The sequence below is a fragment of the Dermochelys coriacea genome, chromosome 1 (genome assembly GCF_009764565.3).
Source record: "Dermochelys coriacea isolate rDerCor1 chromosome 1, rDerCor1.pri.v4, whole genome shotgun sequence".
Lineage (NCBI taxonomy): Eukaryota > Metazoa > Chordata > Testudines > Dermochelyidae > Dermochelys > Dermochelys coriacea.
Genome location: NC_050068.2, coordinates 231,571,625 through 231,586,942, shown reverse-complemented (window position 1 = coordinate 231,586,942; position 15,318 = coordinate 231,571,625). Strand labels below are relative to the sequence as shown.

The 15,318-nt window shown below is 41.4% G+C and overlaps 1 protein-coding gene across 3 annotated transcripts in view; it reads right to left on the bottom strand.

Moving 5' to 3' along the window:
- The window catches only part of ITPR2 (inositol 1,4,5-trisphosphate receptor type 2), a 358,661-nt gene that overhangs the window by 213,074 nt on the left and 130,269 nt on the right, over window positions 1-15,318 (bottom strand). For all 3 annotated transcript variants that reach the window (XM_038389064.2, XM_038389070.2, XM_043516179.1), the window contains exons 14-21: window positions 13,646-13,787; window positions 12,712-12,873; window positions 11,534-11,706; window positions 9,299-9,418; window positions 9,010-9,195; window positions 8,057-8,308; window positions 6,377-6,521; window positions 4,709-4,859 (exon numbers count right to left, since the gene is read on the bottom strand). In XM_038389064.2, the coding sequence (XP_038244992.1) occupies window positions 4,709-4,859; window positions 6,377-6,521; window positions 8,057-8,308; window positions 9,010-9,195; window positions 9,299-9,418; window positions 11,534-11,706; window positions 12,712-12,873; window positions 13,646-13,787 (1,331 nt within the window). The remainder of the gene's footprint in view (window positions 1-4,708; window positions 4,860-6,376; window positions 6,522-8,056; window positions 8,309-9,009; window positions 9,196-9,298; window positions 9,419-11,533; window positions 11,707-12,711; window positions 12,874-13,645; window positions 13,788-15,318) is intronic.

The following is a 15,318-nucleotide window of genomic DNA, read 5'->3' as shown; positions in this document are numbered from 1 at the left end:
TTCTCACCCTATTGACCTAGGACAGATTCCGATGAGCGATGCAGAGATAAATAAAGTGAGATATTTAGTGAGATAAAATCTAACTGCTATTCTCTACAATCAAATAGAATCTATTTCATATTCTTATCCTAATTTAGAGTTTCCACCTTGGCTTTTACAACAGAGCAAAAAACAAAAAACAAACAAAAAAACCAGAGCTGTACACCTTTTCCATTTGGTCACACCTCTTCTCAAAATTTACTATCATAGGACCCACAAATCAGTTTCCAACTGGGTGTAGTTACCGTCAAAACCTTGCATGAAGTGAAGAATCAATTTAAGATCAAGCAATGTAAATGTACAATAAGGCAGAGATTGAATTTATAATCCAGGGCAAAAGCCCACTGTACTCTTATCTTGTAGGAGTTTTGACTGCATTAGGGCTGCAGGATTGGACCCATAGACAATGCTAAAATTTAAATAAATGTATTTATGCTGTTAAATAGTCAGTTTCACGTATCAAAGCTGGCATTTTAGTGCTGTGCCACAGCTGGGGTTTAGTGCTACAGTCAAAAGCTCTAAGCTTTAATTATGAACCATGTCTTCTTTCAGCATTACAGCCATAATCTAGACATTTGTGATTAGTGACTGAGTAGATTAAATAAAACCTTTGAAGATCTCGAAAAACTAATGATTAGCCCCCACAAAATAAAACCTAACAATTGCATATGGGACCTTTATTTATCTAGGTTTTAATATTTAGCGTATTTTTTTAAAGGATCAACGTAAGGCTCAAATTTTGCAGTCCAGTTAGACATAGCCCTGAATGAGGAGTTGTACAAAGCCATGCATCCCTAGGGGTAACATGGGGTACCAAGTGTGCCTCAAAAGCAAAACCCCATCTCTGCCTGCACGGTGAGCGCAGACTGCACAAACCCTGTACAGCTCCGAGTGGAGGGGGAGTCATGGCCATTCCCCTGCCCCTTTGAGAGGGATGTGAGCTCGCATGGATGCAGAGAGGGAGAAGTACCTGCACGCCCATGAGGTTAGGGTCTGGGATGGTCTCTGTCCCTTGTTATTGGCAACAGAGATCTTCCATTCTTAATAAGGGCAAGGAACAATCCATCCTTTAAATGTTTATATACTATTTATGTATGATCAAACAAACGCTTACTGAAAAATCAATGCAGTGTTTTCTAAAGTCAAGCTGCCAACACATCTTCCTATAGCCATGAAATGCAGATTGGGCTGCTTTCTAGTGTAATGCTGACTTTTTTGTTTAATAAAGTTAAGAAATGGGTATTATAAATTCAAAGTGAGAATTAAAAGGCAGGGCAGGTACAGATTCAGATAAAAACTGACAGATTAATCCAGACGCTTCAGTTTTATAACAGGTAGAGAGTGCAGGTGTATAAAGCAGAATGGAACCCCTAAAAATAATTACTACACATTATAAATCACATCACCACCCTGTTGGTGGTTTAGCCTCATGATAGCACTTCTCTACAGAAGGGCTCGGCTCAATTTTTGAGGCCTGATTCTCCAATGCCCAGCATCTTGCAAGTCACCAGTGCAAAGTAGGTGTAAAATACTAAATCAGAACAGCACATTTTCACATTGGTGCAAATGGCTGCACAAGGTGCAGGGTAATAGGGAACAGGGTCCGTGGTTTCCTTTTCCCTGGGGTGATAAGGAGTGAGACAATTTCATGGTGATAGCATGCTCAGCCCATATAGGCCTTTTCCAGTAGCCCTTCCATAAGCAGGACTCCCAGTGGCATTAAACCAATCCTACAGCTATAAGGGCTTGTCTTCTTGGCTGCTGCAATCGATGCAACAGGTGTCTATTTAATGGGTCTAGTGAAGACCCACTAAAATCAATGGCAGAGCACTCTCCAGTCAACCCCAGTACTCCACCTCTCCAAGAAGAGTAAGGTAAGTCAACAGGAGAGTGTCTCCTGTCAACACAGTGTAGTGAAGACACTGGGGTAAGTCAATCAAAGCTACGTAGCTGGAGTGGCGTAACTTAGGTAGACTTACCCCAGTAGTGAAGACAAGCCTTAAGACTAGGCGCAGAAAGGAGGAGTAAGTGCTCAACAGCAAACCTTCTAGAAAACCAGGAAGCTGTACTGAAGGACTTGATGAAATTTTGTCAGTTCCTCCATGGTTGCAAGGAGGGAGGTTGTTCCTTATATAGATCTCTAAGGGTGGGGAAAGAGGGCTGGGATGGAAAAAGTGGGGATGTTCATGTCTCTGACTAAAACACAGAATCATGTGGAAAAAATAAAAAGAAAGGGCAGCTATTCCACTGCTTCTGAGCCATTACTTCCTTTTTCACTGCACTAAGATCTTCAGAGATGCAGCTATTGCAACATAGCCCTTGAGAATACTCAAAGGCCAGTGATAAATCACTCTCAGAATGCATCCCTGTAATAGATGCACTCTGAGGGCCTAATTTTGTCCATGCCAAAAGCATGTATATCCACAGGAGCAAGGGAGAAATGCAGAGCTGCCTGGGACCACGCCAGGTTACACAAAGGGTAGAGGCCTTTCCACATTCACTACCACTCTGCACATCAATAGCGAGACTAATGTGCAGCTCATATTCTTTTGGATGCATAAGTTAGAAAAGGGGAAGACACACTAGAGATAAGGCATGGTCAACCAGAGAAAACGCACATCCTCATCTTCCAGAAATGGCTGCGTGGGATGTCCAGCAAGTCTCACAAGCTATTCCAACCTAAGAAAGACTCTCTCTAAACAGCAAGATTTTATTGCAAATATCTAGGCCATGCCAGCACACCCCAATGACCCTGCAGGATGCACCTAAGGATGCAGAACAGACTGACACCAATTCAAAATAGCAAGGAACTCTCTCAGAAGAGACAGGATTCCTTGCCACTCGATTAGCACGGGAGGGCAGAGTAGGGGCCATGTCCAAACAAACACCATTAAGAAGTCAGTCCTTTCCAGGGTAGTGCTAGTCCCACACACACAAGTTCACTGTTGTACCCAGAGCTGCACACATCTACAGTCCATCTGCAGTGCTCATCAGACTTACATCCGTGGAAACAACTACATCCAAGAAGGAAACTAAAAAGGGTCAGCACAGACAAAGGCAGAGGCTAGCCACAGGGACCAAACCACTTTGACAGCACCCTCTTGCTGAAGAAAGTGGAGATAAAGATGGAGAAAATGGCATGTGACACATTACTAAAGAACAGTGCTGTATCCAGTGAACCTGTCCAGGTGTTGTGCATAGATTTAATTCAGTGAAATAGGTGATTTCCCCCCACCCACCTATGTTTGATCTCCTTCACGGACTTTCACTGTTCTCTAAATTGCACTATACTGAAGTGTACTATATGTATCATCAGGACCTGTTATTCCCCCAGGTGCAGCGTTATTCTCACAGATCTTATTTGTATTTTTTCAGTGCTCTAACTCCTGACTTTTTGATCTTAGTTATATTGGGGTAGCTCTGGATTTTCATGGATTTACACCAGCATAACGGAGCAGAACCTGACCCTCTGGGCTCAATAAGTAACTTTCCTTCCTCCAGAATAGCCTGAAACACATACAGTCAATGGGAGGGAGAAAACAGAATTGGTGAAACAGAGCTATGGGTGATAGGGGTGAGTAAAGGCAATGAGTGGAGGGAGACCCCAGGTTTACAGACATGCACAGAGATCAGACTGACCCAAAAATCACAGATCTGAGTGCCCAGCTCCTGCAGACTGTGAAAGTTTGGCTCTAGAAACAAACTTTGTCCCTTGGGGCCATTTCTAGACATGAGTTTGCAATGCGACATGTCAGCAAAAACAGCCAATTCAAATTGCGGCCACAAGTAACAGATAATCGTCCCTTTCTGTAAAGTTCTGATGAGATGTCACCTGGAATATAGAGTTCTGTATAGAGCACAGCATTCTATGAAAGACTTTGACAAATAGGATGCAGTTCAGAGAAGAGTAACACCAGAGACTGAGGAAAGATTAAAAGAACTAAATATGTATTGCTTGGCTCAGAGATGACAAAAGGGAAAAACATGATAACAGTCTATAAATATTTGAAGAGTATAAACATCAAGGAGGAAGAGGAATTGTTTAGGGTGTGACACAGATGGAGCATATCATCTAATAAAATTAAGAACAGGAAAATTTAACTCTCTGACAGTGAGGCTGTGAAATACTCTTCCCCAGGGAGGTGTGAAAGCCCCATTGTTTAGGGCATTTAAATTCTGACCTAGTCAAAATACAAGAAAGTGTTCACTAGGGAACAATCCCGCATCAGCAGGAAGATGGACAGGATGGCTAATAGGTCTTTTCCATCTGCTCCTTCTAGGATTCTATGACTAACAGCTGCCAGCACAGCACCTCACTTAAAAGTGGACAAGCATCTTCCTCAATGACTGGTAAATGCCTGTACTATACATGCGCAACTGCTTGCACCACATCCAGAAAGCTGCTACTCCCTCCACTTGTTTGTAGCTGACAGTTCCAAATCAGGTTCCAGGCCTCAGTATCCCATGTGGCACCATGTGACACTGTATCAGTCAATCAGTCTAAAAGTTCTTTTAAATTGATCATTTTTATGCATTCTAAACTTATCCGCTGTCCACATAGTTGGATGGATGTGTGTACAGACAGATCAAAGACATATAGCGTAAATTGCTTCCTTCCCAAATAGTGAATTATGCATTTTAATAAAAACTTTTCACTGCTTTTTCTCACCTCCATCCTGAAATTTGCTTAGTCTTTCGAAGTATGATGACATAGGACCCTGAACAATATCTAGAATAGCCAGAAGTGTCCTGGTCAGTCTGAGCAGCTCACTAAAACTATAAAAGCCGAAGTATATGAGATTTCGAGCCAGATGCACCACCTGCGGGGGGGGGGAAAACAAATCACAATGAAGACAACCTCTACAACATTAGTGGTGTTGAACTGTACAATACAGTTATATTTTGTCCTGTCGTTTTGTCTTTCATACAGGCTATGGGCCTGATTCAAGACCCAGTGAATTCAATGGGAGTCTTTCCATTGATGTGAGCCCAGGCCCCTAATTGTTAAATGCTTTTCAGAGTTAGATAACGCAATTACTGGGTTAAATGAAAGCAGGAGAGAAAACAGCATGCGGTTTAGGCAGAACTGGGGGGAGATCTAGTTCCACTGGAGAAAAGAAATGAGAAGGAAAGTCTATGAGGCAGAAAGATGCCAGAAGGCTGTTCCAGATGGCAAAAGCTGCAGTGGAGAAGCATCTTGAAACAGCAGCCGCCAGACTGTGGTAAGGTAAATAGATAGTGGAGGCAGCGCTGCATGGCCAGAGGTAGTTTAAGCTAGGGCAGCTGTAAGTGTTCTTTCATCTGATTCTAGAAGACTCAATCCTACGTAACCCTTGCTTCCGTCAGGTGTTCTGGACAGTAATAAAGGACAGGATTATGTGGTGCAATACAATTCCCTTATTATCACATCTGACACAGAATACAGCACTTTTTACCCTAAAGATCCCAAACCTCTTAACTAACACAGAGCATGTGTGTATACACCCCTCCCACACACAAATCACTTCATTTGCCACTGAAATGCAGCCACTTCTGGTGTAGTGAGGAACTGCAGCTGTTTAACAGCACACAGTACAGTATACAAAACAAAAGCAGGAAGCAAAAAGAGTAGAAGAAGATATTTCTTAAAGAACATTCTACGGTAGAACCGCAGAGTTACGAATTAACCATGCACCTCATTTGGAACTGGAAGCATGCAATGAGGCAGCAGCAAAGACCAAAAAAAGCAAATACTGTACAGTACTGTGTTAAACAAACTACTAAAAAAAATGGAAAGTTTAAAAAAAAAAGATTTGACAAGGTAAGGAAACTGTTTCTGTGCTTGTTTCATTTAAATTAAGATGGTTAAAAGCAGCATTTGTCTTCTGCATAGTAGTTTCAAAGCTGCATTAAATCAATTTTCAGTTGTAAACCTTTGAAAGAACCACCATAACGTTTTGTTCAGAGTTACAACCAACCTCCATCCCTAAGGTGTTCATAACTCAGGCGGTTCTACTGCAGTGGTTCTCAAACTTTTGAGACCTTTTCACCTAGCAAGCCTCCGAGTGTGACTTCCACCTCTTATAAATATATAAAAAATGTGTGTTTAATTTAACACCATTATAAATGCTGGAGGCAAAACAGCGTTTGAGATGGAGGCTGACAGCTCACGACCCCCCATATAATAATCTCGCAACCCCCTAAGGGGTCCGAACCCCTGTTCTACTGTATAATCAAATATGTTCTTAAACTTTTCTTTTCAAAGAAAACCTGGTTAATACTAAGCAGTTATGTTCTACCACTTCATTGTTTGATTCAAGGGGTACAATAAATTGTGTCAAAGATAACTGAAAAGTACCTCAAATGTAAGTTTGTTTTTCTCTTTGTCCCCAAAAGGAAATGGCTGATTTACAACTTCTTTCAAGTACTCTTCTACAAATTCCATGGTCAAAGCAAATTTTCTCTTCATATCATTTCTCGAGGAGTCTGTGAAAGAATCATACCTACCAGGCAAAACATAGGGAGAAGCAAAATTAACCTCTTCCATTGATATGATTCATAGATACTAAGGTCAGAAGGGACCATTCTGATCATCTAGTCCGACCTCCTGCACAGCGCAGGCCACAGAATCTCACCCACCCACTCCTATGAAAAACCTCACCTATGTCTGAGCTATTGAAGTCCTTAAATCATGGTTTAAAGACTTCAAGGAGCAGAGAAGCCTCCCTCAAGTCAACCATGCCCCATGCTACAGAGGAAGGCGAAAAACCTCCAGGGCCTCTCCAATCTTCCCGGAGGAAAATTCCTTCCCGACCCCAAATATGGCAATCAGATATGATGAACTGTAATGTAAAAAATTACCAAATCCTCCAACCACTCATGATGCTTTAACCTTATTTTAAGTTATTTTGTGCAGAAAAGGGCTAGGTTGAAGTTAGTCCTGCTTGTGTGCACCAGGGTGGCAGGCAAAGGATGCAAACAAATCTTCCCTCCACTTGTGGCACAGGTCTGGGGGGACTCAACACCAGTGGTGATAGTAGAAAAGATGGTGAGAAGTTAAGTCCATGATCAACTCCCCTTTTTGCACAATCCCCTCCACCAGCCAAAAAAAAAAAAAAAAAAAAAAAAAAAAAAGAGCTGGTAAGGATGGGGGGCAGACACTGCACCTTGTGAAAGAATGGAGCAATATTTGGGCCGCTCCCCCACTGAGCGGAAGTGGTGCCTTTTTAATTCTTTGCACCTTTTAAATTTTTACTCACCTGGTGGCGCTCCGTGTCTTTGGTGGCGGTGGTCTTCAGCAGCACTTCGGCCTCGGGTCCTTCACTCGCTCCAGTCTTTGGTGGCGTTGCGGGGAATGGGGAGTCCTTCACTGCCACCAGAGACTGGAGCGAGTGAAGGACCCAAGACTGGAGTGCCACCTGACCTGCCGCCGAAGACCCAGAGTGCCACCGGGTGAATACTAGTGGGTGGTGCCTTTTTTTTTTTTTAAATCTCCGCTCCCCCTGTTTTCTCCATCTGGCTATGCCACTGCTCAGAACTACTGTGCCTGCCTCATACAGAAAGGCCCCAGTGCATCAAAGCAATCAAGCAAGTGAGAGTTCCCATTGAAGTCAGTGGAGCTCCTCCCATACTTAAAATGAAGCACTTTCTTAAGTGCTTTCCTGGATTGAGGCCATTGCCTCTGAACTGCTTCAACTGACTATAGGTTGTGGCTTTAAAGCCACAATAAAGCTCTAATTGTAAAACTAAGATTCAGCCTAGTGAGGGGGTAATATTTAACTGAATGTAATGGCTTCACCCTTTGTAGTTCCCAGGAAAAGGCCATTTCATCTCCCTTATCACAATGTTTTTTAAAGAACACACACACGAATAAAGTGACCCTTTTAAATTTCCAGGACTAATAGTGCCGAATGGTTTGTGTTCTCCAGCAAAATATCTGTTCACATGTGTGTTGCATTAAAATTACAGCCACTTACAATTTTATTCTGAGTAGGTCTGATCCATTTAAAACACTTTGGGGTGTTTTTTTTAAACTTACTCATGGATTGTGATCTTGGTAGGAATTTCAGTCCACAGTCTGGCATATCTAACAGGTACTACTGACTCCTGAGGATCTCTGTCAACGTGCATGTGCAGCATAAGACGGCAAAAAGAAGCCCGGAGGTCATAAGGGAGGCTTTCATCAGACATACATCGTAGGATCAAGTCTACTGACAGCTGTGTTGAAATCTGGTTTATGGCTAGATACTGACGATCCAGGCACATCCTTGCAAAGAGGTTTAATTGGTACCTTAAGGTAATAAAAATAATGTTACACTTTCAGTAGTAACTTAGATTTCTTTGACTGGCACAGAGCAACATACCTGAGAATATACTCTCAGGAGCCTGATCTATGCCATTCCAATGTAACATAATGAAAATAATACAGCCCCTTTGTTAGCAAAGAAGCTGACTTGCCATTACAAACACTAGTATTAGGCTCTTATCCCCATTGATTTTTATACCCAACTCACACTGGAGTTCAAAGAAAGTCCCCCACCTAGAACAGCAGTTGTGGGATAAAACCCTTGAACTATTATTCACTTTCAATACATTTAAGACTGTTTCATGCACCTGCCTTCCAGTGCCTGGGACCTGGAAGTGCTGATGGTGCTAATTTCTCAGTGCTTCTGGACAACAGATCAGAGCACACCTGGTCTGCAAGAGTATACTAAAGTAGCTGTTGTGTAATCCCACTTGCTAGAAAAGGGAGGAGCTGAAACCACAGCATTTTGAGAGCACAGGGATGCATCAAAAGCATCAAAGCCTCAACACTCTTTGGAAAATATTGGATAGATTATTGTTGTTTTTTTAAAATGTAGGAAGGATCACAAACTTAGATCCAGTTTCTAAACAGAGCATAGATCTGACCTTGCTCCAGTTTAACACAATGACAATGGATTTCAACAAGAGTAGCATCTGGTTCCATGAATAGTAAAAATATTATTTTACCTGTAATAGGTAAGGACTTCTAAATCAGCCTTTGTGCCTTCCTTAGCCTCCTGGGCCAGATGCCTGATAGCTTTGCCATGTGGTTCCTTATTACTGTCAATCCAGTAGAGCCAGACCTCCTCCTCATCAATATCCTCTGGGATGATGGCGCATTCCAAGGGATTGTCTATTTGCATTGAAACCAGCCTTCAAATAAATAACGCATACTGTAGCTACACAAACCCAGTTACCGATGTGGCAAGAAAGGCAAGGTAACAATGACAAGTATGTTTCAGTTACAGCTGCTTACTTGGTTTGGATGAGGATGTCAGCATTCCCTGGACTCAGCATAAATTTACAGATGAGTTCCTGAGTTACGGGTATGGCAGTTGTGTTAGAAACACACAGGTCTGATAGATAATCCAGGAATCTGGACAGGAAAAAAGCAAACAACAAAATATTACACAGAAGCATCACAAAGAAAATCTGTTTACCTGTCAATCTTCGTTTTTTCTAGAGTGCTCATCTCTGAAACAGTCACCTCACCCATAGTGCTAGAGTTCTCTAAATACAGGCTGTATTCAAATCTTGATCATTGTTTATTCATATTATTACAACCTATAATCACTAAAGAGGAGTAAGATATTAAGATCAATGCTGAGCTCTCAATGCCTGCAGCTCAGGCCGAGTGCAGCAAGGGTGACCCAAACAGTCCCTCTTGTAATTTACAGCAGACTAAAAGGATGCTCTAAAATGTGCCTGTGGGGTTACTCCACTAAGGACTTCATCACTGGCCCAGGATCCAGAGGAGTGCTCTGTGCTATGGACCACCTATCCCACCCTGGTGCACCCTCCACTTACTCTCCCCTAATCTAAATACCAAGGATGGGGAAGTGACTGACATAAACCAGGTGTAGCTGAGCTTATGCCATCCAAGGAATCCCCTATGCTACAGTAATCCACAACTACCAATTTAAGGCAACTTTAAATGCCTTCTGCCTCACAGGCACTTAGTGAGGACCAGGGATTGAATCCAAGACCTCTATCTGAAAACATGAGCCTCTGCCACAAGGACCATTAGCCTGAAACCAGTAGCAGGTTCACAAACCTCTCTATGTAGTCTAGCCACTAAAGGGGGACAGATCGCCACATTGTATTAGCATAGGTTACACTGGGGTAGTCAATAAGTGGACTGTGGACCAAATCCAGACTGCTAAATGCTTTTGAACGGACCCCGAAATCTTTTTATCATCATCATCATCATCATTATTTTCTCTGGAGTCTGGACTTTGACTATACCTTGACCAAAAAAAGTGGATCTTGACAAAAAATAATTGATTACCCCGGGTTACACCTACAATACCAACAGCTGAACTCTAGAATGTTTGTGTTCATAAAGTATTTTTGAATGAAAGGTCTAAATGCCAACAGTATATCATATTCAGGAACCAGTTCCTCCACCATTAAAATGAAGTTAATTACCTGCTACTTGCTAAAATGGAAGTAACAGTGTCTAGCAACATTACATAATAGTTTAGAGCAAAAAACTAAAAAAAAAAATAAATAAAAACCCCCACTAAATCTGATTGAAAATGCAGTGGAAATTTGAGTAGGCGGAATGTAATTACTCAGGCTTGGCCGGTGGAATCACATACCCCAAATGTATGCTGAGGAAGGTCTGTGTGTGTGTGTGCGTGCGCGCGCGCACACTCAGTTCTGCATACCTCATCTCATGCAACCATGGAAGTCTATGGGACTTTCCACACGAGTCAATTCTATGGGGCAGGTCCTAACTGCTAACAGTGGGTCATCCTAAATTGTTTTGTAAGATGTGCTTTTAAAGCATGAATTGTTTTTGCAACTAGGGTTTAAGCACAAGAAGTTTTTGCATTCAAATAATAAATTCAAAATCAATCAAATTAAGATCCTTCCTCTTGCAAAAAAAGTGATGTGAGATCTTAAATAAACAAGGTCGATGGTGCTTTGTTAAGGGTCCTGTCCCCTTCTAATAATGAACCAGGGAATTGGCTCAGTACCAATATGGCCTCCTCTTCTAATACTGACCAAGCCCAACACTGCTTAGCTTGGGACATGTGATGAAATCACAGCGTCAGGTGATATGGCTGCAGATATATGCAGAGTAATTATACTGATGCAATGCAACATCCCCCAACAGTACTATAAATTGCTCCCATAAAAGTAATTTGGCCCTCAGTACATTGATTTAATACATTTACATTATTACTATATGTTTACATTTGGAAGTCTAATGAAAAAAATAAGATACTTTTTTCATTAGACACTCCATTTATTTTACATTCCGACCGGAAGCAATGGTGAAATCAAGAGAGTTGCAGGAATTTCTGCTCTCTCTAGTGTAACAATTTATACACAATATGTATGTTTTTTTTCCTCCTCTGCCAAGACTAAAAAATTTAAGCCATGGAAGAGAGATAACAAAATAGCAAATAGAAGGCAGATTTACAGCTGTTACAAGAATAAAAGAGTATCAGTACAGAAGAAAGGTATGTGGGCTACTTCAAACCTTGGCTCTCGATTCCTCCTGAGTAAGTTAACAAATGTTTCTATTTCTTTAGACGTGATATGTTTCTCAAGTAGTTTTCTGTTGTTGTGCAACAAAGCTGTGATGGTGTCTTCTGCCAGAATATCATAACCAATCTGAGACTGCATGATGCAGAAGTTCTTAGCAATATATTCCTGAAAAATAAAAAAGCCTCAGGATGATGTCTTCAACAGCCTGTAAGAAGCAGCATCTTTCTTTTAGGATCAGCAACATCCAGCTCAATTGATCCCTCAAACTAATACTCAAAACACGTAGCTTACTAGTGGCATGAAGTGAAGTAAATCTGGGATCACTGAATAATGTACTCCAAGAAAAAATTAGTTGTCTTAGGGGTGGCCAACACTTCTGTGTCTTCTACAGTCCCCTCCCCCAGCTCCAAATACACAGAAAATAAAAGGAAAATTTGGGATTTACATTATTTTGAAGAAGTATTCTTCTTGTTTTTAGAGGCAAGAAATATTTTGAAAGGCTCTAGAAAGGAAATCGTAAAAATCATACACATCATTTCAACACCTTATCTTTAGTCCCTCCATGCCTGCAAAGTCCTTGGATTGATGACTCATTCTCAACTCTAGTTCATAAAAATATTGGACCGAGTGGGTTTGAACTTTCTCCCACTCATAAAGGGCACCCTGTGGTGGTAGGCTGGGCAGCTTGACTGAATCAGTCCTGCTTCCAAGACCACTATTACTCTCTGCTTCACAAATTTGGCAGTGAAAAGAATTCAGAAATCCCTGCAACTCTCCCACTTTCTAGTCTGACATCCAAGAGCATAATTTTAGTGATACAGCAGAGACCCACAAACTGGGAGTCCCATTCTCATGCTTGAACCTGTGGAGCTTATAAAGAGGAAAAAATGGTATGGAGCACGTGCTGGGGAAATGAAACCATAACATTTCACTGGTTTCTTGTAAAAATTCCTAAACAAAAATACCATTCTTCAGCATGAGAAGTCAATATTTTAATGACTGATTTGCTACACACTAATGCACACAGAGCCCAGTCCACCAGCCCCTTCTTACAAGAGTTGTTTCATTGGAATACAACGGGAATCCAAATACAAGTACAGAGCACAGGGTCAGACCCAGAGTATACAATTATGTAACAATTTTGGCAAAAAAATTTTGGCTACAACTGACCTGGTTTTTCCTATAGTCCTGCTGGGAATGTCTGATGACTCTGTAACATAGCCTTAACATGTATTTGTACGGAGCATATCTCTGGTCTCCTAGATCTTCAAGTCTCAGCATTGATCCCTCTCCTCCTTTGTCCTTAAAAGGAGCTTTGAGGATCCCAAATATCTGTTCAGAATCAAAATCACTGAGTATAAGAACAAAACCAAGATTTCTGCATGACTGTAGTTGGCCATTTCTATTCATATTTGCATTAAAAGTTGCAGGAGTACCTTAAGCCAGGTAAGAAATAGGGCACCACTCTTCCTGTCTACATAAGACTGAATGTGATGGGGGGTGGGGAAACCTGACAATTTCAGACGTTAAAACAGTGACATTGTCCCATTGATCTATTCACTGACATCGTGTAGAAAAAATTTGGATAAATTTACAGTCAAAGGGAAGGACAATTCTATTATTCCTCTTTTCCAGCCTATTCACCATTGTTTATTCAAGAAGCTACTTAAAAAGAATATTAAGTCTGATTCACAAGTGCACAGATCTTAGCATAAACTGGGTCTTTCCAGCTCCATGAGAACGCAGAGGTTCACCAGATGTGGAGTCATTTACAGTACTGGGGACTAGAGTAGAAAATGTGTTTCCACTTTATCATCCTTGGGCAAGACTTTACTCTCTCTTATAGCCATACGATGCAGTGGGGTTGTACAGGCATAGCTCAGAACAGAATATAGCCATTTATATTCAACTGTCCTCTCATCAAATGTTTCCTATTTTCATTTAGGCAACAATAAGTGAGCCCCATGTGGCTAATTTCATACCTAGAAATCCCAAGTGGAAGTTAACAAAGGACTATGTAGCCTCGTTAATTAAACAACCGTCTTCCTTCAGGAGCTCCCCAATAGGTATATATATAAACAAACCGCTAATATCCAAAACATACCTGGGCCAATATATTTTGTTCCCGCATTAATTTTTGTCTTTCCCGGTTTGGCTTGGTGATCATCACATCCAAAACTTCCTGCCCATTATTAGGAACATCAGCAACAAAGAAAATGAGATCTTCTAACAGCTTGGTTACAAACCTAGAACAAGTAGAGAAATCCTTACTATACAGTTCAACACTTGCTAGGATTCATTTAAAAAAAAATCCATACATTTTAGAACAGGCTTTCTGTGGCACAACGGAACTTCAACCACTGCAAAGCCAAGCCTGACATGTGCTTAAGGATTCAAAACCTTAAATCAGCAGAGGCTTAAATCGATGGATCAAGGATGTTTACCAAAGCATTAAAGAACCACAACAAAACGGGAATAAAGTTGAACTGATGGACAGTATCCCAAAACAAGTAATCTACACAAATATGCCAGCGACAGCAGCAAGATGTTTTCATTTGCAGCTTAGCTAGAGTTTTTCAGGTAACCATTAATGCTGACCGCTTTAGATAGGATGCACTGTATGCAGTACAAGAGCATGCAAGCATCCCCCTCCTATTCTGTACCCCTACGGGCCAAGGAGGTATTGAAGGTGGATTTGCAAAAGACCACATCTTGCACTTCCTGCTAAAAGGAAAGGGTGATGGTAAAGAGCACCAAAAGGGGAGGGGTACTTCTAATACTAGAAAATGGCTACTCCATCCTGGAGGAGGCAAATGAAAAACAGTAAATTGTACATGCATATGGCAGAACATATATAGATGGAACTTTGAATGTCAAATGGACAACAGACCCACTTTAACAAACACCCCTGAGAAGGGCTACAGGCTTTCCAGGAGCAGCTCTGCAAAAAGCCAAGAAGATCCCATGTGGGCTCAGTAACTAAATCTTGGGGAAAACAGAGGAAAGAAAAATAAAAGCTTTCAACAAGGAGTGGGCCAAATTGTGCCTGCAACTAAACCCACAGACCTCCAAGCATCAGATGAATTTGGCCTAGTACATATATTCTAGACCCAGGTTTCTAAACTATAGGGTAGAGAGGCATGTGGATCTTCAGCTGAGATTTAAAAAAAAAAAAAAAAAAAAAAAAACAACGACTAGGGGATTTAAAACACACAACTTCTATTACGCTCAAGAGGAACCATGTGCTAAATCTCCTAGCCCGCTTTGAAAAATCTCAGCCTATATGCAGATCTCATGGAGTACAAAAATCTGTTTGGAGCCTGGTCTGAGTAGAACAAGGCTCATAGTACACGAATGCTGCCCATGCAGCAAAAGGTAGAGGATGCGGCTGTAGGGCTGAGCAACTAGTCTGGTGCTAGCAGGAACCCTACCTTTATAAGCCAGAAAGGAACAGGGAAGGGAAGAACGAGGACTGCTACGCCTTCACAGGAAATCACAGAGACACAAATAAGGCCAGCATCCAGAAAGCACTATGAAATATTTTCAGCATTATATCACAGCAATAGCCCCACTATCCGATGATGCTGAATCTCAATGTTTCACAGTCACAAGCCTAATAGTGAGATGCACTGTTTTTATGTCACACCCCAATTAATTACTTAGTACTTCTCTGACTCTATTCAGTGATGAAGTGGCCTGTCAGCTCTTTAGGGTTAAGTACCAATGCCTAGGCCATTATAGCATGCCACGTTAGGATAAATCTATTTATTATTGACA